The sequence below is a fragment of the Notechis scutatus genome, chromosome 4 (genome assembly GCF_049901735.1).
Source record: "Notechis scutatus isolate UNSWTSFEM ecotype Mainland chromosome 4, rNotScu1.2, whole genome shotgun sequence".
Lineage (NCBI taxonomy): Eukaryota > Metazoa > Chordata > Lepidosauria > Squamata > Elapidae > Notechis > Notechis scutatus.
In genome coordinates, this window is record NC_142012.1 from 52,006,225 (window position 1) to 52,032,424 (window position 26,200).

General features: G+C 47.9%; 2 protein-coding genes across 4 annotated transcripts in view; one reads left to right on the forward strand and one right to left on the reverse strand.

Annotated features, from left to right (window-relative positions):
• The window catches only part of DOK7 (docking protein 7), a 24,257-nt gene extending 8,974 nt beyond the window's left edge, over positions 1-15,283 (reverse strand). For all 3 annotated transcript variants that reach the window (XM_087963437.1, XM_087963435.1, XM_087963438.1), the window contains exons 1-7: positions 15,110-15,283; positions 14,965-15,010; positions 11,121-11,351; positions 9,962-10,163; positions 5,131-5,240; positions 3,414-3,521; positions 1,356-2,173 (exon numbers count right to left, since the gene is read on the reverse strand). In XM_087963437.1, the coding sequence (XP_087819563.1) occupies positions 1,356-2,173; positions 3,414-3,521; positions 5,131-5,240; positions 9,962-10,163; positions 11,121-11,351; positions 14,965-15,010; positions 15,110-15,163 (1,569 nt within the window). In that variant the 5' untranslated portion in view covers positions 15,164-15,283. The remainder of the gene's footprint in view (positions 1-1,355; positions 2,174-3,413; positions 3,522-5,130; positions 5,241-9,961; positions 10,164-11,120; positions 11,352-14,964; positions 15,011-15,109) is intronic.
• A 23-nt stretch (positions 15,284-15,306) lies between these two features.
• The window catches only part of RGS12 (regulator of G protein signaling 12), a 64,865-nt gene continuing 53,971 nt past the window's right edge, over positions 15,307-26,200 (forward strand). Inside the window, exons 1-2 of the mRNA XM_087963440.1 lie at positions 15,307-15,459; positions 23,576-25,464. Coding sequence (XP_087819566.1) covers positions 23,647-25,464 — 1,818 coding nt within the window. The 5' untranslated portion in view covers positions 15,307-15,459; positions 23,576-23,646. The remainder of the gene's footprint in view (positions 15,460-23,575; positions 25,465-26,200) is intronic.

Here is a 26,200-nt window from a genome sequence, read left to right on the forward strand (position 1 = left end):
GAGACAATGGTTAAATTAAGTTAAAAGTGACGATTCTGCAAAGCTACAAAAGATAGTGTTGTGACAGTAGAATACTGTAATGAGTTAGAAATGAAATAAGTAAATAATCTATGAGATAAAACTGTATTGTTATGTAATGGTATGTTTATTTATAATTAATGCAATAATAAAGAAGAGAGGGAAACATTGCAATTGTTTCTAAAGATTGATAAAATATTGAAAAGAAATGTGAAAGATTTATAGGGAAATTTATACCAGTTATTAGAATGAATCTGAGTAATTATTTTGCTTATTAATAGTAAATAATTTATAAGATAAAACTGTATGACTATCCAATGGTATGCTTATTAATAGTTAAGTAATAATGAAGAAGGGAGGGAAACATTCAATTGTTCTCAAAGACTGATAGATATTGAAAAGAAACGTGAAAGATTTACAAGGTTCATACCGGTACTAGAATGATTTTGAATAACTATTTTGTTTACTAATGTGTGTGTGTGTGTGTGTGTGCATTGTTTTTGCTATGTTTTTAGAATTTTTCTTTTTACATTTTCAAGGGGAAGTACCAAGCAGAATCTGAATGATGAGATCTGCATGATATAAAATAGATATTAGAAATTTGAATGTTATAATTTTAGAATGCACAAATTCAATGTTTAATGAGATTTCATATGATAATAACAATAAGATTTAAAGGTGTTGCACTTCGATTGGCAATCATAGGGGGAATTTTGTTTCTTAAGAATGTTGGAACATATGAAATTGTAAACAAGACAGATGAAAATATAAGTCCAATGAATAAAAAGATATAGAAATTTAGGTAAAAGAAATACAATAGAATAAGAAAAAAATGAGATAACCATAAAAGAAAATTAAGAGAAGTAAAGGGAGAAATAGTGAGAAGTTGGGAAAAGAGTAATAAGATATGAAGTTGAATACATAAGATGAATATGCATATGAAATTGTGTCTGTATGGAAATGTGATAACCTGGAACGATGCTGCACTCAAATAAGATGTTTTATTTGTTTTGTTAAAACTCAATAAAACTTTATTAAAAAAAAAAAAGAAGACATTTTGAACCTCCAGCCTCGTGGACATTCCAGTATCCTGAGTTTGTATTTGAAGATTCTTGTATTGCAAATTATTTCTTGTCTGTTATCTTTTGGCAAGTCTCGCACAGTTTGGCAAGGCTTGTGCTTATCACAGCTAATTATTTTGGTAAAATAATTAGGTTTTTGTTCCTTTTGAATTGTGTTTGATTTGTCGGAAAAGGGCGTGGGTCAGAACAAATACACACACCGGTTGCACACAGATCCCAAACAAGATCAGGATGAGCTGCCGGCCACCGGTTTACCTGTATCCCGCCACAGACTGGGCAAGCTGGGAAGAGAGCCAGTTTCGCCTCGGAAGGGGAGCTGCACAGTTCACAAGAACTTCTGGAGGCGCACGGAGCAACCTCGGGGCCTTTCCAGTCCTGGCCCTGGACCAGCTCCCTGAGCTGTGTCTCCGGAAAGGAGCCTTTGGTGCTTCCCAGTGGGAAGACGCCCTGCGGGTCCTTGTCTTGGCTTGGCCTGGAGGCGGCATCCCTCTCCAGATGTGGGGCTGGCCATTTCACGTCCCCTTTGGAGGTCTGGGCCTTGGACAGGCCGGCGTCCGCAGCAGAGGCGAGGACGCCTGTTGTAGATGCCGCGAGCAAACTTCGGGGTGTATCGTAGGTGTGCCGGAGCCAGCTGGGGGCCTGGTACTCCGGGCCGGGGCTCCTGCCCGGCTCCCCTGGCAGGCAGCTGCAAACATTCCGGTCAGAAGGGAAGCTGAGTGAGAGACTCAGCAGGGACCCAAACTCATCCCCGTGGCAAATGTCGAGGCTCCCCGCGTAGGAAGAGAAGCTTCCCGAATAAGAGGAGTGGCTGCCAGTCGCTATCCCGCTGTCAGAGGAGCTCTGCCGGCCAATTTCTTGGAGCTGCCTGGAGCGCAGGAGGCTGGGGGGCGGCTTGCCGGCCCCCTGGGCTCCGTCTGATTGCAGCTTCTCTGCTGCTGCTGCTGCCGCTGGTCCGCGAGACTCCTGGGAAGTGCCGGCAGATGACTGCTCGGGCCAGAGAGTCAACCTGCTCCCGAAGCTGGCATCAGAGTGGCTGGTGTCCGAGGATGCACTGGACAAGCTCCGGTCATCCCCTGGTTGAAGGAAAAAGGGACACAGGATTAATGTGACTCTATTCCTATTTTGGACCTGGCTCCTTCCTGCTTCTACTCCGTGGCACAACCCAAATTCCTTCCCATCCTTGCCCGAGAACAAGCAGAAGTCTGGTGGCGTTTTCAAGACCAGCTAGGCACGGAGAGAGCGGTCATCTGAAGCACAGCTTCATTCTCCTTGCAAGGATGTGATTCAGCCGGTTCGGACTGATTCGAGTGAACCGGTAGTTCCGGCAATGAGTTGGCCCGCCTAACCGCCCCTGCTCTAGTCCAGGGGGCACCAAACTTTTGGACCTCAGGGACCACCAAACTCATAATTTTAAATCCCAGGGACCGCTAACCGGTTCTGTGGGTGTGGCCTAATTTGTGGGTGTTGCTTGGTGGTCCTGTGATTGGCTGGGCATGGCTTGCACGTAAATATTATATTTATATAAATATTGCATTTTTTATAAAAAAAGAGCAACTTTTAGCCAAACTCAGGCAAAGCAGGCAGGCAGATTGAGTTGCTCACGGAATCATTCAGAGATCTATCTCTCTGCCATCGGCTAGCTCAGTCTGTCACATAAAATTTGTTTGCCGTGAGTCTGCACTGAATAATAGAACCTTCAGTCCTAAGGGAGGTTCGGCTGTGCTTAAAAGTAGAGCCGAAGATCTAAAGACTAGCTAGAAAGCAAGAAATGCAACCATTTCCTGCTTTCTAGCTAATCTAAGTCTCCCAGCACAGCAGAACAGATGATGGTCGGAAAAAGGAAAAATAGCATTTTAGCAGGCAAGTTTGCCGGGTAAGGAGTGAGTGGGCGGGGAGGGTTCCCGCAGGCCATGTGGGCGGCGCAGCCTTGTGTTTCTGCGCAGCCTGGATTAATTGCTTTGCGGGGGTACTCTGGGGGTGAGATTTCTCTGTGGCCCACCAAAATTTTCTCACGGCCTACTGGTTGGCGACCACTGGTCTAGCCTGTCCTATATGTCCATGTTTTGCAGGCCAGCTGATTCATGTGGCGCCTCAGCTGTTTTACTCACCGGGGCTGCAGCAGAAGGTAAGTTTTAGAGCCCCAAATGGGCGGTTTTCAAATGCTGTGCGCACACTCACCAAACCGGTTGTTACACCAGTTGAATCCCACCCCTGCCCTGAAGGATCCAGAGCAGCCAAGTGGTTCGGTTTCTCCGGCTCAGCTGTAAAAGCAAATTCCTGGGATGGAGAAATAAGGGCTGGGCAAGACATTACCTCCGCTGCCATGGCAGCCGCTGTGGGAGAGCAGGCTGAGGCGCTTCTCCAACTTGGAAGCCTCGTAGGCCACCCTTTCTTCTGTGCAGGCGGGACTCGGGTTGGGGTCTTCGAGAAGGGAGAGAGAGAGAGAGAGAGAAGTCAATGAGACAGGCTGGGATAAATCTTAACACACAGTCGAAGGACAGCCTGGCAGGTCCAGCTCAGCTCTGGCTGATCCCAGGATGGTCAGAAGACCAAGCCCAAACTTGCTGAATGGAGTTAATGGTATATCACAAAAGGGTGACATTTAGCTCTTACACCAGGGCCCCCACAATCCCCGAGCCTCGGCCCATGACCAGGCCATGAACCATTCACAACCGGGCCCTTGAAGCAACAGGCATGTGTGTATGCGTGCATCCCCATTGGCATGAGCTATGCGTACGCGGGCCCGCCACTCGCACAAATGGAGCTACACACATAGAGTGCTTGCCAACTACTCATGGGGAGCCATCCCCTCTCCCTCCCCCCCTTCCACATCAGTCCACAAAGCCGGAAAGATTCGGGAACACTGTCTTAAACCCTTGGGTTATGAACTGGACATTTTTAGAGTAGAGTAGAGTAGAGTAGAGTAGAGTAGAGTAGAGTAGAGTAGAGTAGAGTAGGAGTAGAGTAGAATAGGAGTAGAGTAGAATAGTAGAGTAGAATAGAAAACAAGCAGAGTAGAGTAGAGTAGAGTAGAATAGAGTAGAGTAGAATAGAATACAAGTAGAGTAGAATAGGAGTAGAGTAGAATAGAATAGAATAACAGAGTTGGAAGGGATCTTGGAGGTCATCTAGTCCAGCCACCTGCCTAGGCAGGAAACCCTACACCATTTCAGACAAATGGTTGTCCAATCTCTTCTTAAAGACTTCCAGTGTTGGAGCATTTACAACTTCTGGAGGCAAGTCGTTCCTCTGGTTAATTGTTCTCACTGTCAGGAAATTTCTCCTTAGTTCTAGGTTGCTCCTCTCCTTGATTAGTTTCCACCCCTTGCTTCTTGTTCTACCCTATTCTTTGGGGCAGCCCCTGAGATATTGGAATATTCTGCTATGATGTCACCCTTGGTCCTTCTCTTCCCTAGACTAGCCAGGCCCAGTTCCTGCAACTGTTCATCGCATCATCGTATCCTTTAGAGCCTCTAGCCCCCTAATCCTCTTTGTTGCTCTTCTCTGCACTCTTTCTAGAGTCTCAACATCTTTTTTTACACTATGGCAACCAAAACGGGGTGCAGTATTTCAAGAATGGCCTTACCAAAGCTTACTTTTATCCAGTGAGGTTCTCTTTTTTTCTCTTTCTAAATACCTAAATATCGGGGTTTAGTTATTTAGAGTGGACAAACTTGGCTTATCACCCCAAAGCATAGGAGTAGAGTAGGGTAGGGTAGGGTAGGGTAAGGTAGGGTAGGGTAGGGTAGGGTAGGGTAGGGGGGGGGGTAGAAGTAGAGTAGGATAGGGTAGGGTAGGTGAGGAGGCTAGGAGGGGTGGGTGGGCTAGGCTAGAGTAAGTAGAGTAGAGTAGAGTAGAGTAGAGTAGAGTAGAGTAAGGAGAGAGTAGGGTAGGGTGGGTGGGAAGAGTAGAGTAGAGTAGACTGGAGTAGAATTAACAAGAGTTGGAAAGGTCCTTGGAGGTTTTCTAGTCCACCCCCTTGCTCAGCTTTGCTTATCACCCCATCCCTGTGGGGGTTCCAAGTCTTAACCTGCTAGCGCACGCCGGAAGCCTTTGGTTGGAGAGATGCCATGAACAATACAGTCGAAGAGAAAGCTGATTTTTTCTCCTTCCGTGCATGAGAGGAAAAAGACTCCGGCCCTGAAAAAGAGCAAAACATTTACACTTGCTATGCATTCAGTGTTTGATTGATTGATTGATTGACTGCTTTATCAAATGTTGATCCTTTTTATTAGTTTACTAGCTCGATACCTGTGCTTCTCTGCAAAACTATGTGGTTGGGCTTAGTTTTTGGGGAGCAAAGTAAGGAGAAAAAAAATGTGCATCTGCCTACCAACATCCATCAGTATTTACCTGGCTAATGTCCTGTCGGTGTGTGGGAGAGTTGAGGGCTGTTTGGAAACTGAAACGGTATTTGCTGTGTGAGCAAGGAGACAGCAAGGATCCTGGGCGTGGCTTAGCTCAACTGTTGTATACTAAAGCTGGTTGCTGCTGTGAAACTAAAAAAACTGAAACTCCTCTCCTCTGCAGGTGTTTTGCATTTGGAACAGATTCCTTTTCAGGTGAGAAGGGGGAGGAGAACTCCTTAGCATCAGAGCGTGTTAATAGTAATAATAATAATAATCTAATAATAATAATAATAGGAAATAGGAAATACTAACGCTCTGATGGTCATTTTGAAAAACCCTTTCTTAGTGAGCACCTAGAAGCCAAGAGGAACATATGTGCCAAATTTCAAGTTTGTAGGCTTTACGGTTCTGGAGATTTTGTGATGATGTGTGAATGGTATTTCGCTTATATAGATATAGATAATATATAATGCAATACTATAAAAGCGAATAATAGGAAAAACAGGGGAGGGTAAAGGGAAGGGAAAAGTGTAGAAAAGAAGGGAGAATGAAAATAAAAGTGTTGACTTCTGACTTATTCAGTAGAACAACATCAAACCTCACCTTTTTACTTTTACGTAATAGTATAGACTAGACATTTTTATAACAAAAGATCTATCAGATCGGTAAAACCCAAAATCAAATATTCATTTTCCCCCCACCTTAAGCACAAAGTCCAGAAGTGGTTTCCAAGGAGAAACAAAATCAATTGTGTGGGGTTTTTTTCCCCTTTAGCCCTCTCTGCTAACTCCCACCAGCTTGGACAGCTGTTTGTCTATTGTGGGAATCAAAGTGTCCTTCCATTTTTGTACATAAAGTAATCTAGCTGTCATCAAGCTATATATCATTCATGTTCCAAATTGCCCCAAGTCTTTTTCCATTAAACCCAGAAGAAAAAAAATTCTGGTTTTATCTTTATATTCACTTTCAAGAATCTGCTCCAATGTTTCTTTGTTTTATCACATGTCTACCATAAATGATTTTTTAAAAAAATCCCTTCTTTATATATGCATTTCCCTGCCATGCATTCAGCATTTGCATATTTAGATTATAATATGCAAGATTATAATATGCATAGATTATCATATAACAAATCAAGCACATTCATTGATTTATTTACAAGGGGCTCCCATCATGGGACTCTAGGTGCCTAGAGTCTGTTTATTGGAATTGTTTAGGGTCTCCTGCTTGAGCAGGGGGTTGGACTAGATGACCTCCAAGGTCCCTTCCAACTCTATTCTGATTGACATCAGGTCTTCTCTCTTATGCGTGTTAGTCTACCGTGAATGTGCTGAAAGCTTGAAAAACATCGGGCGAAATATATTTACAGCATAATCAAATAATATATCTGTGATTGGTTAGAAAAAAAACAACGACACTCCTTACTTTAGGGGGATTAAAATAAACATAACATAAAAAAAGGAAGAAATAAGAGGTTCCCACAGTATCAATGGGAAATCCAGCTTTGAAACTTCTCCTTCTGTTGAAACCAGCGACTGTCAACCTCCGCAGCTTGAATATGTGTGGGCTTCAACTCCCCAAATCCCACGCTATCCGGGGAACTCTGGGACTTGTAGTCCACCCTTCTTCATCAAGCTGGTATAAGACGAACAGAACTATCAAAATGCCAAAGAAGAGAGAAAGCAAGCAGACCTCTCCAGAGCTGTTCCAGGGGATAGGAAGAGGAAGGAGGGATTCTACAAAAATAAGACCTTATATATTTTTTTGCCACCAAAAAAGGCACAAGGTCTTATTTTCGGGAGAGGACGTCATCCACTGATTAACTTCACTTGCATGGGTTGCCCCCCTCGGCCTCCTTTTGGCTGTCTGAGGCCTTCAAGAACTTCTTCTTCTGCAGCCGACAAGGCTTTCCTGAAGGCCTCTGCAGCCGATAATTGAGCTCTGGATCGATCCGGAGCTTTGTTATCAGCTACAGAGCAGTAATACTATTATTAAATTTGCAGATGATACAACAGCGGTGGGACTAATCTCCGGGGAAGGGATGAGTCTGCCTACTGAGATGAGATGGACCAACAGTTGCTTTTGTGGTGCGGAGACAATAACTTGGTCCTCAACTCCAATAAGACCAAGGAGCTGATAGTGGACTATATAGAAGGAACAGATCAGACCTCCAGCTCTTGCTTATCAAGGGAGACTGAGGGGATCAAGTGGCCAGTTTTAAGTTTTTGGATGTTACCCTAAAAGATGATCTGACCTGGGGTGCTCACATTGCAGCCCTGGTCAAAAGGGCCCAGCAGAGATTACACTACCTGAGACTTCTCAGAAAAGAACAACTGAATGAAAAACTGCTGGTGACCTTCTACTGCTGCTCCATAGAGAGTATCTTAACTTACAGCACCTCTGTCTGGTTTGCCAGTTGCACAGTGGCAGATAGGACAGCACTCCATAGGGTTAACATCATTGCCCAGAGCATCATTGGTTGCCCTCTCTCCTCTTTGGAAGAGCTTCATAGCTCCCGCTGCCTTAAGAAAGTTCAAAACATTCTCAAAGATCCATCTCACCCTGGGCACCCTTTTTTTGAACTATTACCAACAGCTTCTATCCCAGGGCAAGTAACTCTATTGGATTCTACTGTATAATAGTGCAATATTCATGCAGTATCAGGTGTTTTCAATTCATGTATAGAATGTGAAGGATGCGTGTGTGTGTTTATTTTCATCATCATAATGTACACTGAAGATGGTGCTTAATTTTGTTGTACGAGATGCAATGACAGTAAAGTAAAAGTAAAAGTAAAGTAAAAGTAAAGTAAAAGTAAAGTAAAAGTAAAGTAAAAGTAAAAGTAAAAGTAAAGTAAAAGTAAAGTAAAAGTAAAGTAAACAGAGGCCTTCAAGAAAGCCTTGCCAGCCTTGCCAGCTGCAGAAGAAATGAGCCAGCCAGGCAGGTGTCGGGGGTGTGTGAGGCCTGGCTACACCTGTCCAAAGGTAAGTAGTAGGGCAGCTCCACCGCCACCCCATCCCCACCCTAGATTAATTTTTACCCATCCACTCTGGAGTGGGCGGGATCTTAATTAGGGCTTATTTTGGGGATAGGGCTTATATTGGGCACACATATAAAAATCAAGCTAGGACTTACTTTCAGGATAGGTCATATTTTCGGGGAAATAGGGTAGATATTAGATATTAGCAAAAAAAAAAAATTCCCAATAGGTAAGAATTGTTGAAAAGAGGGGTAGACTGCTTCAGGAGTTGAAGGATTCTCCATCACAATTACAGGTAGTCCTTGAGAGTGACCATTTAGTGACTCTTCAAAGTTACAGCAGCACTGAAAAAAGTGACTTATGATGGCTTTCCACAGTTACAACATTTGTAGCATCTTCACGGCCACCTGATCAAAATTCAGATGCTTGGCCACTGACTCATACTTACGACGGTGGCCAAGTCTTGGGGGGGGGAAATCACACGATCCCCTTTTTGCAACCGTCTGACTAACCGAGTTAATGGGGAAGCCAGATTCACTTAACAAATGGCGCTACTAACTGAACATCTGCAGTGATTCACTTAACAACAGGGGCAGGAAAGGCTGCAAAACGGGGCAAAGCTCAATTAAGAAATGTCTCACTGAACAGTAGACATTTGGGGCTCTGTTATGGCCGTAAGTCAAGGAATAGCTGTAGTTTCCACAACTTCTAAATGAAAATGCCATTTGCATGCAAGATCTCTACTTGTTTTAATGGTGAAATCCAAACACTTTAAAAAAAAACATTTTTTTTAAAAGCTAGACTTTTCTTTACATTTTAGAATTAGGGCTGTTGAAAGGATGAATTCCCCCATTGTTTTCTTTTGGTCACATTCTCTTGCTAGGGCTTCCCAGCAGTCCAGAAAAAAACTTTCGTGGGCTGGCTTCTCTAACCTGTTGGATTCGCTGTTCTTTTTTCCTCTAAACTCAGAGTAAAAACAAATCCCGTTTCCCCAAAAATACGACCTACCCTGAAAGTAAGCCCTAGCTTGATTTTTTTTACACGTGCGCCCAATATAAGCCCTACCCCCCAAAAAATAAGCCCTAATTAAGATCCTACCCACTCCAGAGTAGATGGGTAAAAATTAAGCTAGGATGGGGATGGTGGAGTGGAGCTGCCCTACTATTTACCTTTGGACATTTGTAGCCAGGCCTCGCACACCCCGATACCTGCCATGCCGGCCCTTTTCTTCTGCAGCTGGCAAGGCTGGCAAGGCTTTCTTGATGGCCTCTGGAGCTGATAACAAAAGCTCAGGATCGATCCAGAGCTCTGTTATTGGCTGCAGAGGCCTTCAGGAAAGCCTTGCCGGCCGCAGAGGTTCCTGAAGGCCTCTGACAGCGAAAAGGAGGCCGGGGGGCAACACGCGCAAGTGTGGTTAGTCAGTGGATGGCATCCCCCGAAAATAAGACCTGGTGCCTTTTTTTGGTGGCAAAATATATAAGACAGGGTCTTATTTTGGGGGAAACATGGTATCCTGGAATGGCGAATACTCACAGAAGCCGCATCGTGTCCCGCCTTCAAAAACAAATCCATTAGGAACGGCTCCATAGCGCCGAAGGTCCGAGAGCTTCCACTGTCCCATGATGACCGGTGGGACATCGTTCACCAATACCAGGATGTCGTTGCAGAAGTGAAGAGTCGCTGGGCCACTTTCCAGTTTGGTTCCAGGTGCTACCACGACATGAAATCGATGGACTGGTGGGAGGAACAAACCCAAGGGATTCAGCTTTTCATTGAAATAGCTTTACTCTACCTACTGCCCTTTGAGTCAACCAGCATCTTTGCTTCTAACAGCATCATTCTAATCTGTAGATGCCTGTAGGGAGCTGTGGTGGTGCAGTGGTTAGAATGCGGTATTGCAAGCTGACACTGGCCACAGCCAGGAGTTTGATCCAGACTGGCTCAAGGAAGTCTAAGTGCAATTGCCATCCTCCTCCTCCTCCTCATCCACTTTTGCCTGCTCTTTTAATTTTTTAAGAGCTCTGTTGGCACAGGGGTTAGAATGCGGTATTGCAGGTAAACTCTGCCCACAGCCAGGAAGTTCGATCCTGACTGGCTGAAGGTTGACTAAGCCTGCCCTCCTTCCTTCCTTCCTCCCTCCCTCCCTCCCTCCCTAGTGGCTAGAATGCAGTATTGCAGGCCAACTCTGCTGACTGCCACCAGTTCGATCCTGACCACTCAGGTTGACTCTGCCTTCCTCCCTAGTGGCTAGAATGCAGTATTGCAGGCCAACTCTGCTGACTGCCAGAAGTTCGATCCTGACCAGCTCAAGGTGGACTCAGCCTTCCTCCCTCTTTCCCTAGTGTTAGAATGCAATATTGCAGGCTAATTCTGCCAACTTCCAGCAGTTCAATCCTGACCAGCTCAAGATTGACTCAGCCTTCCTTTCTCCCTCCCTCCCAATGGTTAGAATGCAGTATTGCAGGCTAACTCTGCCGATTGCCAGCAGTTTGATCCTGACTGGCTCAAGGTTGATTCCGCCTTCCATACTTCCGAGGTTGGTAAAACAGGGACCCAGATTGTTGAGGGCGAGTGGCTGACTCTGTAAACTGCTTAGAGAAGGCTGTTAAGCACTGTGAAGCGGTGTATAAGTCTAAGTGCTACTGCTATTGCCCCCTTCCTTCCTTCCTTCCTTCCTTCCTATTAACTTACCTTCTCCTAAACTGTAGCGGATGTGCGCATCCCAGGTGTGCATGGTTTCCTTGCTCTCAAAGCCCAGCATCACCACCTGGGTGAGACAGATAATGCCCAGGGTGTGGGTCAGCCCCTCGTAGCAAAGCCCGGGGTCCAAGCCACAGATGTCCTCCAAGGTCACGCTGCTCCGCTCCTTCAGCCCTCGGAGACATTCAGACCTTTCCTTGTACACCAGGAGGAGCAAACAGTCTGGCAGAGAGAGAGAGAGAGAACGGCCCTCAAACCCAACTCTGGAGCTCCAAGAGAAGACCTGCCCCCTGCCCCTCAGCCATTCAGGTCATCTAGAGACCCCAGAATTCCTGCCTGCCCTGCCACCCAAATCCATCGGAGGCTCCTACCTCTCTTGCTTGTCTGTTCCCCATCTCTCACATCTCTTCCAGGGGTTGGATTCAGCCGGTTCAGACTGGTTCGAATGAACCGGTTGTTAAATTTACATCTGGTTTGCTGAACCGGTAGTTGAACCGACTGGCTGGCCCCACCCACCCCTCCCCTCCCCTCCCCTCCCGCGTCTCCACACAGCCCTTTTTGAATGCAAGTAAGTGCAGCGTCCGCGTAGAGGCTGGGAGGGCGAAAAATGGGCCTTCCAGAAGTCCGGAAACGGGCCTGTTTCCGGATTCCGGAGGGCCTCTGAGTCCCAGGTGAGGCCGTTTTCACGCTCCCAAAGGCCCAAGGGAAGCCTCCGGACTGTGGGGAAGGCAAAAAGCACACACCGTGGCTATGCCCACCCAGCGACCGGTTGACTGATTTTTGAATCCCATCCCTGATCTGTTCCCCTTGTCCCCCCGAATGTTATGCCAACTTTTGTATTACAGAGACAAAAGGTGCATTTGGATATGCAATAAAATGCCTAGCCTTGTTCTTCTTTGTTAGGCTTCACAGAATAACAAGAGTTGGAAGGGACCTTGGAGGTCTTCTAGTCCAACCCCCTGCTCATGAAAATAGCTTGACTCCCTCTTCTTTGGGGCAGCCCCTCAAATATTGGAAGACTGTTATCATGTCACCTCTAATCCTTCTTTTCATTAAATTTGTTGTTGTAGTCGTGCCCGACCCATCGCGACTCCATGGACAACGTTCCTTCAGGCCTTCCTGTCCTCTACCATCTTCTGGAGCCCATTTAAGCTCACGCCGACTGCTTCAGTGACTCCATCCAGCCTCCTCCTTCTCTGCCTACCCTTTCTTCTATTGCCCCAATCTTTCCCAGCATTCGGCTCTTCTCCAGGGAGTCCCTTCCTTCTCATGAGGTGGCCAAAGTCTGAGTTTCATCTTCAGGGTCTGGCCTTCTAAAGAGCAGTCAGAGTTGATCTCCTCTAGGACTGACCGGTTTGATGGCCTCGCAGGAGTCTCCTCCTCCAGCACCTGAGTTCAAAGAACCTCCATTCTTTGGCACTCAGCCTTCCTTATAGTCCATCTTTCCCAGCCATACATTGGAACTGGGAAAACCATAGCCTTGACGCTACACACTTGTGTTGGTAGGGTGATGCCTCTGCTTTTTAGTGTGCAGTCTAGATTTGCCACTGGCAGCCGGTGCAGATGGTAGCGGAATCAGACAGTGGGAAAGAAAGGGGACCAGTCAGAGAATCTGGAGAGGACTCGGACGAGGGTTCTGCATCCAATGCAGAGATGGGACCTGGACCATCTGGGAGTGGGGTGCTACCTCCGGAGCCTTCAGGGTCTGGCAGCAGCGAGGCAGAGGAACCAGGGGAGCCTGTTCCCAGTGCATGTGTGCGCAGAGCTGCTAGAAGGCAAGAACGGCTGAGACAAAAGGGATGACTCGGGAGTAAGGCTGGGAGGTGATTGTCCCTCCCATAAGGGTTAAAAGTCTGGCCAAGATGACGAAACCTGTGCAGGAAGCAAAGTAGTTCGATCGGTTCAGAGTCCTCCGTGAAGCCCTGTTTACTTCGGTTGGTTTCTTTTCTAGTTCATTGGAAACTTCTGTTTTTAGCAGCATTCCACAGAACTGAAAGTTGGGTGCTTATCTCAGGGGACTGTTTGAGATTAATTCCGGCTGGGAATGGAAACAATTCCCAGCGTTGCAATAAAATAGGTTTTGCTTTTAAAACAAGTTTGTGAATAATTACAATTGACGAAGCCTAGAACAGCCAGTTTTCCTCCCCAGGAGCAACAACCATTCTTTAAACAATTACAAGCATCTTTGAAATGTACGTCACATCACCTGGTTGTTATGGGAGATTTAGGCTTTGAGGATTCAGATTGTTATAGGACAGTAGTGGGGAACCTTTTTCAGCTCCCGTGCTGATAATTGTGCACGCGCTCAGTTGCGTGCGTTCGCATGCCAGCACCCAGAAGGCAATGTGTGTTGGGCCCTCCACATGCATAGTGCATCTGTGTGTGCGCGCAAGTCTCCCGCGCACCCCCTCCGCTGCCTGCACATGCGCGCCAGATACCCAACAAACAGCTGTTGGGCGGCGGTGCACGCACATGCACAGTGGGTATCTTCAGGGCGACCACTCACGTGCCGGGGGAAATGGCTCCCTGTGCCACTTCCAGCATGCATGGCATAGGTTTGCCAACACGGTTATAGGAATTACAGAATGGCCTATACATCAGCCCTGCGATATGTGATGAGAATAATCCAAATTAAAATAGGCAGAGATAGTATCCCTTGCTCATACTACAGGCAGCCCTCGAGCTACGACGGGCCCAAGATTCAGGGTAGCTGAATGAAGCATTTTGTTACGCGAGCTTTGCCCACTTTACGACCTTTCACGCCACCGTTAAGGGAATCGCGACCGTGGTTTAAGGGAGCCGACCCAGTTGTTAAGGGAATTGGGTTTCCCCGTTGATTTGGCTGCAACTGCGGCCGTCGTAGGTTACCGAGTTGGTTACCGAGCGCCTAAATTTTGATCACACGATCACAGGGGAGGTCGTGATGGTTGTTAAGTGTGACAAACGGCCTCCAGTCATTTTTTCCTTGCAACTACGAACAGTCGCTAAATGAAAGTTGAAAATGAAACGTTGTAAGTCAAGGAGTACCTGGATTCATCTAACCAATTCAAGTATTGTTTCAAGTATTGTTTGAGGGGGACGGGGAGGTGGCGGGGCAAGTGGAGGGGCAGAATCCCACCCGTTGAGCCACATCCCTGCCCAACCAGGTCAGCCAAGGAGGGGAGTCCCCATGACCTCCCAGGGTCCCCCTCCTCCTGGAGATTCACCCCCCCCAGATGCAGGGACTGCATGGGTGCCCCTCCCTCCCTCCAAGCCGGACCCTTGCTCCCCTCCCACTCTCAGGCAGGCAGAAAAAAAGGGGCCATCCAAAAGCTGCAGCCGCTGTCCCAGTCCTCCGGGGGGGTCTCACTTCTGCACGGGTAGCGAATGAGCGGAAGGTCGTGGGGATGGGAGGCCACCAGGAAAGCCCAGGAAAGCCCTTCCTTCCTTCCCCTCTTCCTTCCCCTTTCTTCCTTCCTTCCCCTATTCCTTCCTCTTTCTTTCTTCCCTCCTTCCTTCCCCTCTTTCTTTCCTCCTTCCTTCCCTTCTTCCTTGCTTCCACTTTCTTTTTTCTTCCTTCCTTCCTTCCCTCTCCTTCTTCCTTCCTTCCCCTTTCTTTCTTTCCTCCTTCCTTTCTTCAGCCTCTTCCTTCCTTCCCCTCTTCCTTCCTTCAATCCCTCTTCCGTTCTTTCCTCCTTTCTTTCCCTCTTCCTTCCTTCGCCTCCTTTCTTTCTCTTCCTTCCTTCCTTCCTTCCCTCTTTCCTCCCTCCTTCCTTTCCCTCTTCCTTCCTTCCCCTCTTTCTTTCTCTTCCTTCCTTCCCCTCTTTCTTTCTTTCTCTGCTTGGAGGGGACTCACCGGCCACAGGAGACGGCTTGCGCAGGACCAGCCACCGGCTCTTCCACTGGAGGGGGAACAGAGAGAGACATGGGGGGTTAGCAGCGTCCCAGGGCGACCCCCGACCCCCTCCCTCCGCCCTCCCTTCCCCTCCCCTCCCGGGTACCTTCTTCCCCTCCCGCCACTTGAGCTGCCCCTCCAGCACCACCACGTCCGTCATCTTCGGGCATGGCTGCCGACAGCTGTTAAGGGGGCGGGGTGTGGGCGGGGCAAGAGAGGCGGGGCCAGAGAGGGAGAGCTCCCCGCCTCCTTTCGTCCCTCCCTCCCTCCCTCCCTCCGCCGCGTTGCAGGCCGGGAGCCGTAGTCCGCAGGCAGAGCGACGCTGCCACGCCAGCGGGGGGGGGGGAGCGGGGGCGGGCCTGAGCGGGGCCCGGTGATTGACAGCGGCGGCGCGCGTCGCCTTGGCAACGGGGGCCGAAGGCGGCGGCGGCGGCGGCCTCGGCAACGGCGGCGGAGGTGAGCGGCGGCGGACAAAGGGCGGGCGGGGGCGAGGGAGACCCTCCTCCTCATGGGGAAGGAGAGCCGCTCCGGCCCCGGGGAGGGAGGGAGGCGCTGGGCGGGTGGGGGGCGACGGGAAGGGGTCGCGGTTGCTCCGCGGGGGAGGGTTTGGGGAAGGGGCGCCCCTCTGGCCTCCCCGTGGGGGCTCTGCGTGGGCATCTGGCCCTTCCCTCCCGTCTCCCTCCCTCTCTCTTTCTTTTCTCCTTCCCCTCTTTCTCCTTCCTTCCTTCTCCTCTTTCTTTCGTTCTTTTTCTTCCTTCCCCTCTTTCTTTCTTTTTCTTTTCTCATTCCCCTCTTTCTTTCCTTCCTTCCTTCTTTCTTTCTCTTTCCTCCTTCCCCTCTTTCTTTCTTTCTTTCTTTTTCTTTCCTCCTTGCCCTTTCTCCTTCCTTCCTTCTCCTCTTTCTTTCTTTTGTTCTTTTTCTTCCTTCCTTCCCCTTTCTTTCTTTTCTTTTCTCACCCCTCTTTCTCCTTCCCTTTCCTCTTTCTTTCATTCTTTTTTTCCTTCCTTCCCCTCTTTCTCCTTCCTTCCCCTCTTTCTTTCATTCTTTTTCTTCCCCTTCCCCACTTTCTTACTTTTTCTTTTCTCATTCCCCTCTTTCTTTCTTTCTTTCTTTCTTTCTTTCTTTCTTTCTTTCTTTCCTTCCTTTTCTTCCTCCTTCCCCTCTTTCTTTCCTTCATTCCTTTCTTTCCTTTTCTTCCTTTCCTTCTTTCTTCCTTCCTTCCTTCCTTCCTCCCTCCCCTACTTCATCCATTAATTTCCTTTCCTTCCTTCCCTTCCTTTCCCTTTCTTTCTTTCTTTCTTTCTTTCTTTCTTTCTTTCTTTCTTTCTTTCTTTCTTTCTTTCTTTCTTTCTTTCTTTCTTTTTCTTTCCTCCTTCTTTCCTTCCTCCCCTCCCTTCCCTTCCCTTCCCTTCCTTTCCTTTCTTCATCCATTAACTTCTTTTCTTTCCTTTCCCTCTTCCTTCCTTCCCTTCTCTTTCTCCTTTTATCTCCCTTCCCCTCCCTTCTGTTCCCCTTCATTCTTTTATATTCCTCCTTTTCCTCCTCCCCTCCCCTCCCCTTCTTCCTTTCCTCCCTTGCCCCTTCCCTTTCTTTCCTTTCCCTCTCCTTCCTTCCCTCCCTTCTCCTTCCTTTTCTCCTTTCCCTGTCCTTTCGCTTCCCCTCTCTTCCCTCTCCTTCCCCTACTCCTCCCCTCCGCTCCTCTTTCCCCCCTTTCCCCTCCTTTCTTTTCCTTTCTCTTCCCACTGAGCTTCAGTTTCTGGGCTAAGTTGGTGCCTCTCCTCCTCCTCCTCCTCTTCCAGCTGAAGTTATTATTCCCTGCTGGAGGATGGTCCTCGACTTTCACCTGCAAGGGAGCCCCAAAATTTCCATTGCTGAGCGAGAGATTTGTTTGAAGCAAGCTTTGCCCCCATTTTACGACCTTTCTCACCCCCGTTGTTAAGCGGATCCCTGCGGCCTGTTCCATGAAGTCACAATGGTCATTAAGTGAATGTGACCATTTCCCCACCCACCCACCCCGGTTGGGCTTTGCTCACCAAAAGGTCCCCGAAAGGGATCAGGTGACACTGCCACCGTCGTAAATGTGAGCCACTGCCACCGTCGTAAATGTGAAGCCACTGCCACTGTCATAAAGATGAGTCCGTTGCCAATGCGATGGTCATAAGGGTGAAAAATAAATCACTTTTTTTCCCTGCCGCTTTAACTCCGGACAGTCACTAAACAGAGTGTTGTAAGTCGAGGACTACCTGTCTTGCGAGGCCACCTGCCTGCCTAGCTACCTGTCTGCTTCCGAGAGCCTTTTCTAGTTTCTTGGGTTTTCTTCCCTGGGGCTTCCTTGGCTTCCTACCTTCCTGGCTGGGCTGGTCATTTTGGTTGCTGGACGAAAACAAGAGCGAAATGACAGGCTGAATTTCATTCCGGGTCTCGCTTCAGGGGCTGGGAACCACTTGGATTTGCTTCTGTGTTTTTTTCTTTTCTTTTTTCTTTCCCCCCTTCAATTATTAGCCTTTCCACGGTGCACCCATCACAGCCTACATTTGAAGTGCTTAAATTCCTGGCCAAGCCTGAATTTTCCTGGGGTGATCCTGCTAAGTTATTTGGGAGACAGGAGACCCCAACTGGGCATGATTTTTACTGAGTTTAGTTTACTTGGTTGTCCATGCACCTCGTACAATGAAATCAAACTCCATCTTCAGTGCACATCATGACCATGAAAATAAACACAAACACACATCCTTCACACTCCACACATTGAATTGAAAACCTGCAACACCAGGTTTTCTGGTGTTATTGTCCTGGGGGCAATAAGTGCTATTTCTAGCTTCCTCCCTTCTTCCTTCCTTCCTCCCTTCCCTCCCTCCCTTCTATCTTTTCCTTCCTATCATCTTTTCCAACCTTCTGTTTTCCTTCCTTCTTCCTTCCTTCCTTTTTCCTTCCTTTTCCTTTTCCTTCCTTCCTTCCTTCCTTCCTTCCTTCCTTCCTTCCTTCCTTCCTTCCTTCCTTCCTTCCTTCCTTCCTTTTTCCTTCCGTTTTCCTTCCTTCCTTTTTCCTTCCTTTCTTCCCTCCCCCTTCTATCTTTTCCTTCCTACCATCTTTTCCTTCCTTCCGTTTTTCTTCCTTCCTTCCTTTTTCCTTCCCTCCCTCCCTCCTTCCTTTTTTCCCCTTCCCTTTCATTTCCTTCCTTTTTGTTTCCTCCCTCCCTCCCTCCTCCCTTCCTTTTTTCCTCTCTTCCTTGTGCTTAGAATGCAGCATTGCAGGCTAACTCTGTCCACAGCCAGTAGTTCAGTCCTGAGCAGCTCAAGGTTGATTCAGCCTTCTGTCCTTCCAAGGTCAGGAAAATGAGGACCCAGATTGTTGGGGGAGGAGCAAGAGGCTGACTCTGTAAACTCCCCCACTAAACTGCTTGTAAAGCACTCTGAAGTGGTATATAGCTATTGCTAGTCCTCCCTCCCTTCCTTCCCTCCTTCCTTTCCTTCTTTCCTTCCTTCCTTCCTTCCTTCCTCCCCTCCCCTCCCTTCCCTTCATTTAATCTTCCTCCCTCCCTTCCTTCCCAGTGGTTAGAATGCAGTAATGAAGGGCCAACTCTGCTTACTGCCAGCAATTTGATCCTGACCAGCTCAAGGTTGACTTGGCCTTCTGTCCTTCCAAGGTTCATAAAATAAGGACCCAGATTGTTGGGGTCAAGACAGAGGTGACTCTGTAAACTGCTTAGAGAGGGCTGGAAAGCACCATGAAGTGGTATATAAGCCTAAGTGCTATTGCTAAGTTGGAAGGAAGGAAGGAAGGAAGGAAGGAAGGAAGGAAGGAAGGAAGGAAGGAAGGAAGGAAGGAAGGAAGGAAGGCCATGGTGTCCTAGTGGTTAGAATGCAGAATTGCACGCTGACTCTGCTCATTGCCAGCAGTTTGATCCTGATCAGCTCAAGGTTGACTCAGCCTTCCTTCCTCCTTTCTTTTCCTTTCCCTTCCTTCCTTCCTAGTGGTTAGAATGCAGTATTGCAGGCTAATTCTGCCCACTGCCAGCAGTTCATTCCTGACCAGCTCAACGTTGATTCAGCCTTCCTTCTTTCCTTCCTTCCTTCCTTCCTTCCGTTTAGAATGTAGCATTGCAGGCTAACTCTGCTCATTGCCAGGAGTTCAATCCTGACTGGCTCCAGGTTGACTCAGCCTTCTGTCCTTCCGAGGTGGGTCAAATGAGGACCCAGATTTTGTGGGGCAAGAAGCTGACTCCATATACTGCTTAGAGAGGGCTGGAAAGCACTATGAAGTGATATAGAAGTCTAAGTACTCTTCCTTCTGCTCTTGCTATTATTCAAACTTGTCCTTATTCTTTGGTTTGGTGGTATAATAAATTATTTTTCCTTATACCAAGATCAGGAATAGAGGGAGTCCTCGCCGTATGATCACAATTGAGCCCCATACTTAGGTCGCCAAAGGGAGACCTTTGTTAAGTGAGTTTACTTTTGCCCCATTGTTACAACTTTTCTCCCCGCCTTTGTTAAGTTAAATCCCGGTTGTGAAGAGAATCGGGCTTCCCTCATTGACTTTGCTCGTCAGAAGGTCGCAAAAGGGGATCACATTTCACCCCACTCCCGAGACACTGCGACCGTCATAGATGTGAGCCAGCTGTCAATCAGCCGAATTTTGATCACGCCACCATGCAGAAGTTTCAATGGTCATAAGCAGTGTGGGGGGGATTTAGCCGGTTCAGAATGGTTTGGGCGAACCAGAAGTTAAATTTACATCTGGTTCGCCAAACTGGTAGTTGAACCGACCAGCTGGCCCCGCCCACCCCACCCCGCCCCTTTCAGGACTCTCCGTGTGGCCTGCATGGAGGGCGAAAACTGGCCTTCCAGAAGTCCAGAAACAGGCCTGTTTCTGGCTTCCGGACCCTGGGAGAGGCTGTTTTCGGCTTCCCAGAGTCCCGAGGGAAGCCTCAGGACTCTGGGGAAGGCGAAAATCTGCCCTCCCGGAAGTCTGGTGGGCCCCGCCCGCCCCGTCCCTTTCAGGAGTCTCTGTGTGGCCCGCATGGAGTCTGGGACGGTGAAAAATGGGCCTTCTGGAAGTCTTAAAACGGGCCTGTTCCCAGCTTCCAGGGGCCCTCCGGAGCCCGAGAGAGGCCGTTTTCACCCTCCCAAAATCCTGAGGTAAGCCTCCGGACTCTGAGGAAGGCGAAAAGTGGCCCTCTCGGAAGTTCCGGTGGGCTATGCCCACCATGGCCACGCCCACCCGCAACCGGGCAGCGAAATCGTTTGCTAGGATTTTTGAATCCCAACCCTGGTCGTAGGTTAAAAAAAAATGCTTACTGAATTGCTTTTTTTTTTTTCAAATGCCTTTCTAACTTCGGATGGTCACTAAGTGAACCGTTGTAAGTTGAGGATGACCTGTACTTTCTATCCTCTCTATTATCTTTCTTTCGTGATATCCTTCCTTGTGTTTGCAATTGTTCTTAATTAGTACTGCGGTCCTTCTCAGGAGCTGTCAGTCTGATAACTAATCATTATCCTAGAATAATAGCTCTGTTCCAAAATGGCCTTTGATCTCGGTCTCCCTTTTGGCAATGCTCAAGAAAACCCTCTGATAATTGCTCACAGGTGTGGTGCCTTTCTTGAACCTGTTCCCCAAGTTTCACAAGTCTGGCTGGCCCAATTTGACCTGGCCAGGGGTGGACACAGCTCCAGGCCACCTCAGGGGCTGGAAGGTGGGTCGACTCCACTCTAAAATTGTGTGGGAGGGAGAGAGGGAAGAAGGGGGAGAGAGAAGGAAAGAGAGAAGGAAAGAAAAGCGAGAAAGGGAAAGAAAGAAAAAGAACAGGACGGAAGGGAGGGAGGCATTAGAGAGGGGAGGGAAAGGGAGAGAGAGTGAAAGAGAGAAGGAGAGAAAAGAGGGAAGGAAGGAAGGAAAAACAGGAAGGAAAAGGGAGGGAGGGAGCAAAAAAGAAGGAAAGCAAAGAGAAGGAAGGAAGAAACAGGAAGGAAGAAGGGAGGGGTAGAAGGGGAAGGAAGGAAGGAAGAACAGGAAAGGAAGGGAGAGAGGGAAAGGGGTAGAAAGGAAGGAAGGAATGTAAAGGGAGGGAGAGAGCAAACAAAAAGAAAGGGAGGGAAGAACAGGAAGGAGAGAAGAGAGAGAGGGAAGTGAGAGGGAGGGGTAGAAAGGGAAGGAAGGAAGGAAAAGGAAGAGCAGTGGAAGGAAAGAAAAGAGATGAGTGAAGGAAGGAAGGAAGGAAAAAGAACAGGAAGGACAGGAGGGAGGGAGGCGAGAGAGAGAAGGAAAAGGGAGGGAGAGTGAAAGAAGGGAAGAAAAGAGGGAAGGAAGGAAAAACTGGAAGGAAAAGGGAGGGAGCGAAAGAAGGAAAGGAAAGAAGGAAGGAAGGAAAAATCAGGAAGAAAGGGAGGGGTAGAAAGGGAAGGAAGGAAGGTAAAGGGAGGGAGAGAGAAAAAAGAAAGGGAGGGAAGAAAGAACAGGAGGAGGGAAGTGAAAGGGAGGGGTAGAAAGGAAAGGAAGGAAGGAAAAAGGAATAAAGGAAAGAAAAGACGGAGGGAAGGAAGGGAAAAAGATCAGGAAGGACAGAAGAGAGGGAGGCAGGCGTAGAGAGAGGAGGAAGGAAAAGGGAGAGAGGGAGCGCGAAAGAAAGAAAAGTAGGAAAGGCGGAAGGAAGGAAAAAACAGGAAGGGAAGGAGGGGTAAAAAGAAGGATGGGACGGAGGGAGGAGTTGGAAGGAAGGAAGGAAGATAAAGGGAGGGAGAGCAAAAGACGAGGTAAGGAAGAACAGGAAGGGAGGGAGGGAAGGGAGAAGGAGGGGTAGTCAGGGAAGGAAGGAAGGAAAAGGGAGGGAGGGAGGGAGCAAAAGAAAGAAGGAAGGAAAGTGGGGAGGCACAGCTTTCTCTCTCTCCCTCTTCTCTCTCTCTTCTCTCTTTCTCTCTCTCTCTCTCTCTCTCTCTCCCCTCCTCCTCTCCCTCTCTCTCTCTCTCTCTCTCTCTCTCTCTCTCTCTCTCTCTCTCTCTCTCTCTCTCTCTCTGAACAGTGAAGTTGACGGGGGAGTCCGGATTCACTTAACAACCGAATGAGACCAATTTAACAACTGCAGCGAGTCTGTCAAAGCCCTGCCAGGTTTGCTGAAACCCAGTGATGGAGCACCCACAACAGAATAACAGAGTGGGAAAGGACCTTGGAGGTTGTGATGACTCGGGCCATGTCACAAAAATAACCAAGTCACAAAAATAGAATAAATTCCCTTTAATGCCTTCAACTTGGCTCTCAATGTTCAATTATCCTCGGCTGGATATCAAACTCCTAAAGAAAACAGTTTACGAAGGGAGTAAGTGCAGTCTGCACCCAAAGTAAAATTAATTCAAAATAAAAAAAACACAACACAAACCACACTGAAGGAATTACTATGGCAGGCAAGGATGATAAATTGTAGACTTCTACCAGATAAGGCAGCAACCACAGTTGGGAGGAAGCCAAAACCCAGATAAGCTCGACAAGAATAATGCACATTTTGCTTCCAGCAACTTTGCCATGCACAGTTTGTTCTTTTAAACAGTCCTCCCAGCTACAGCCCATGAAGGGGATCAGGGCCCCTTCCTCCCCTGTAGACCATGCCACTCACATTTCTCCCTTATCCGCTCCTCCCTACATGCCCTAGGATGAAGAGGGGATGGGCCTGAGTCTTCCTCTGAATGCCCATCCGGCCTGTGCCCTTCCCCAGTTTCCTCCACAACCACCAGAGCCACACCCCCACTCCCTGTCAGCTGTTCCATCTCTCCCTTCTGTCCCAGACTCCATCTGTCCCAGACTCCGACAGGGGCATGACAGAGGTCTTCTAGTCCAACCCCCTGCTCAAACAGGAAGTCCTATCTAGACCATTCCAGGCAAGTGGCTGTCCAGTCTCTTCTTAAAAACCTCAGTGATGGAGCACCCACAATATCTGAAGGCAACTTCTTGTTCCACTGGTTAATTGTGCTCACTATTAGGAAGTTTCTCCTTAATTCCAGGTAGCTTTTCTCCTTAATGAGTTTCTATCCATTGTTTCTTCTTTTGCCTTCTGGTGCTTGGAAAAATAAGTTGACCCCCTCCCCTTCTTTGGGGCAGCCCCTCAAATACTGGAAGATTGCTATCATATCTCCCCTGGTCCTTCTTTTCTCTAGACTGGCCAAACCCAAATCCTGCAACCCTTCTTCACATATTTTACTCTCCAGGCCTATCTCAGTTGCTCTTCTCTGCACTTTTTCTTCTCGTCCTTCCTACGACCTACTTTTCTACTTAATGACTATAAGTTTGTTGCTTGTAATTTTACAATTTGTATTATTTTATTTAGTTTCCTAGTACAGTTTACATTGATTGCTTATTTAGTATCCTATGGCTATTGCTAAGTGTTGTATCTTATGATTTACGAGGAATGTATTTTTATGACGACTGTGATCATGATTTATCACTTATAGGTTTTATGTACACTGAGAGCTTCTGCACCGGGGACAAATTCCTTGTGTGTGTCCAATCACACATGGCCAATAAAGAATTTCTATTTATTTTTCCAAAGTCTCAACCTCTTTTTTGGATCTTCTTTTTCCTTTAGGACAAGGGAAGGGATAACCCACAAAAATGTAATTCCGGACAGAGGTTATTCTGCCCCGACCAAATGCCAGCATGTACAGGCTAGGAGAGAAACCCAAGCGTCGGCTACGGGCTCACAGCTCCAGCATCCGAAACGTCGAAATCGCCCGAGGCAGAGCGGGATATGGCTTTACTCTTTCTGGCCAAGCTCCCTGCGTGTTGAATTCTGTTTTAAAAGGAAGTCCGGCCGATTACGTGGGACTGAAGGCAGGGGATAAAATATTTGCCATCAACGAAATCAATGTGAAAAGGGCTTCCCACGAAGACGTGGTGAAGCTGATCGGCAAATGCTCAGGGGTTTTGCACATGGTCATCGCCGAAGGGTTCGGTCATGCGGAAGCTTGTTCCAGCGAGGAAGAAGAGGGCCTCTATGACGGAAAAGGGTGGCCAAAGACCATGCTTGACCTGAAAGGCCCGGGTATAAACCGGGCGGTAAAAGTGGTTGAGGAAATGCAATCCGGTGAAATTTTCAACATGATCTTCGAAAATTCTAATATTGGCCCAAGCGAGACACAGGTGCCAAAAAGAAAGGAAAAGTCCGTCCACGAGGGGGCCAGGTTGGAAACAGAATCTCCGCTGACAAACGATAAACCCCACGTCCTGTATGATGAGCAAGCCCAGACCGCGAACCACAACTCGGTTTTTCAAGCTTGCCCGGAAGACCAGGAATGTGGTGGAATCGACGCCAGCGTTTTGAACGTGGCCATGATTGTGGGATACCTGGGGTCCATTGAGCTCCCTTCTTCCAGCTCAAATCTGGAATACGACAGCTTGCAGGCCATCCGTGGCTGCATGCGCCGCCTTCGGGCCGAGCAACGCATCCATTCGTTAGTGGCCCTACGGATCATGCATAATGCCGTCCAGCTGTGCACAAACCTGTCCATCGTGATTGCAACCTATCCAGCCGAGAAGCTGGCCTTCAGCGCGCTCTGTCCCGACGACAAGCGATTTTTTGGACTGGTCACCATGCAGAGCATCGAGGAGGCAAGCTTAGCTCCGGAGGATGACGCGGTCCTGAGGACGTCCTGTCACGTCTTTATGGTGGATCCCGAGCTCTTCAGTCATAAAATTCACCAGGGCATTGCCCGACGGTTCGGATTGGAATGCACGGCCGATCCGGACACCAATGGCTGCCTCGAGTTCCCCTTGTCATCTTTCCCAGTCCTTCAGTTTGTCTCTGTCCTTTACAGGGATATGGGGGATTTCATTGATGGGGTGCGGGCCAGGGCCTTCCTAGACGGAGATGCGGACGCCCAGCGGAACAACAGCATGAGCAGTAACAGCGACAGCGGGATCGGGAACGTCAATCAGGAGGAAAAAAGTCGGGTTTTAGTGGTAGACTTAGGCAGCAACTCCAACAAACACCCACTTAGCAATCTCCAGGGCAGTCCAATAAACAGAGCTCAGAATCCCCACTGGAGTTTTGGTCACGAACAAGAAAATGTAGGCTTAGTTCCCACGTTCCAGAACGACAAATCTCAAAACCTTAGTACGTTTCTGGCCTCTTCGGCTCACGTTGAAGTCCCGGGGCCTTTGTCCAAAGCCTCAGGTCAGAAGATCCCCGGGGACCATCAGAGGTGGTTGCCTGCCCACGTGCTGAAAGACTGGCAGCATGGATGCCTGAGCGACCAAGAGTCGTACACGGACTCTACCGACGGTTGGTCGAGTGTCAACTGCGGGACGCTTCCGCCTCCCATGAGCAAAATCCCAGCAGACAGATACAAGGTCAGCGGCGGCTTCACTCAGCCTCATCTCCTGTCCCCAAAGAAAGAGCCGGCGGAGAAAGAATTTCAGAGGGAGGATCGCTTGGATTCTCGACAGGGCTTCAGATCCCCCCAAGAAGACAAGAAGGTACGTCTGTTAATGAAATGCAGGTAGTCCTCAACACAAATGTGCTTTCTTTGATTGATTGATTGATTGATTGAGATAGATAGATAGATAGATAGATGATAGATAGATAGATAGATAGATAGATAGATAGATAGATAGATAGATAGATAGATAGATAGATAGATAGATAGATAGATAGATAGATAGATAGATAGATAGATAGATAGATGATGATAGATAGATAGATAGATAGATAGATAGATAGATAGATAGATAGATAGATAGATAGATAGATAGATACAAATAGAGACAGACAGACAGACAGATCTGCTGAAAAAAAACTTCTGCATTGGTGACAGGAAGGGCATCTGGCTAGTAAACACTCAGCTTCATGCAGTTGCCCAGATTCCACCATGCAAGGGATTATGAAGTCGTTAAAAGAAGATGAGGTATCTCTGTGTGTGTGTTAATGCAGGTTGTAAAGCACTGTGAATCAGTATATAAATCTTAAGTGCTACTGCTTTCTTCCTTCCTTCCTCCCTCCCTCCCTTCTTTTCTTCCTTCCTTCCAATACTACGTTCTAACTCTGTCCATTGCCAGCAGTTCGATTCTGACCAGCTCAAGGTTGACTCAGCCTTCCATCCTTCTGAGGTTCATAAAATGAGGACCCAGATTGTTGGGGAGTAAACTGCATAGAGAGGGCTGTAAAGCACGGTGAATCAATATATAAATCTTAAGCGCTACTGCTATTGACCTA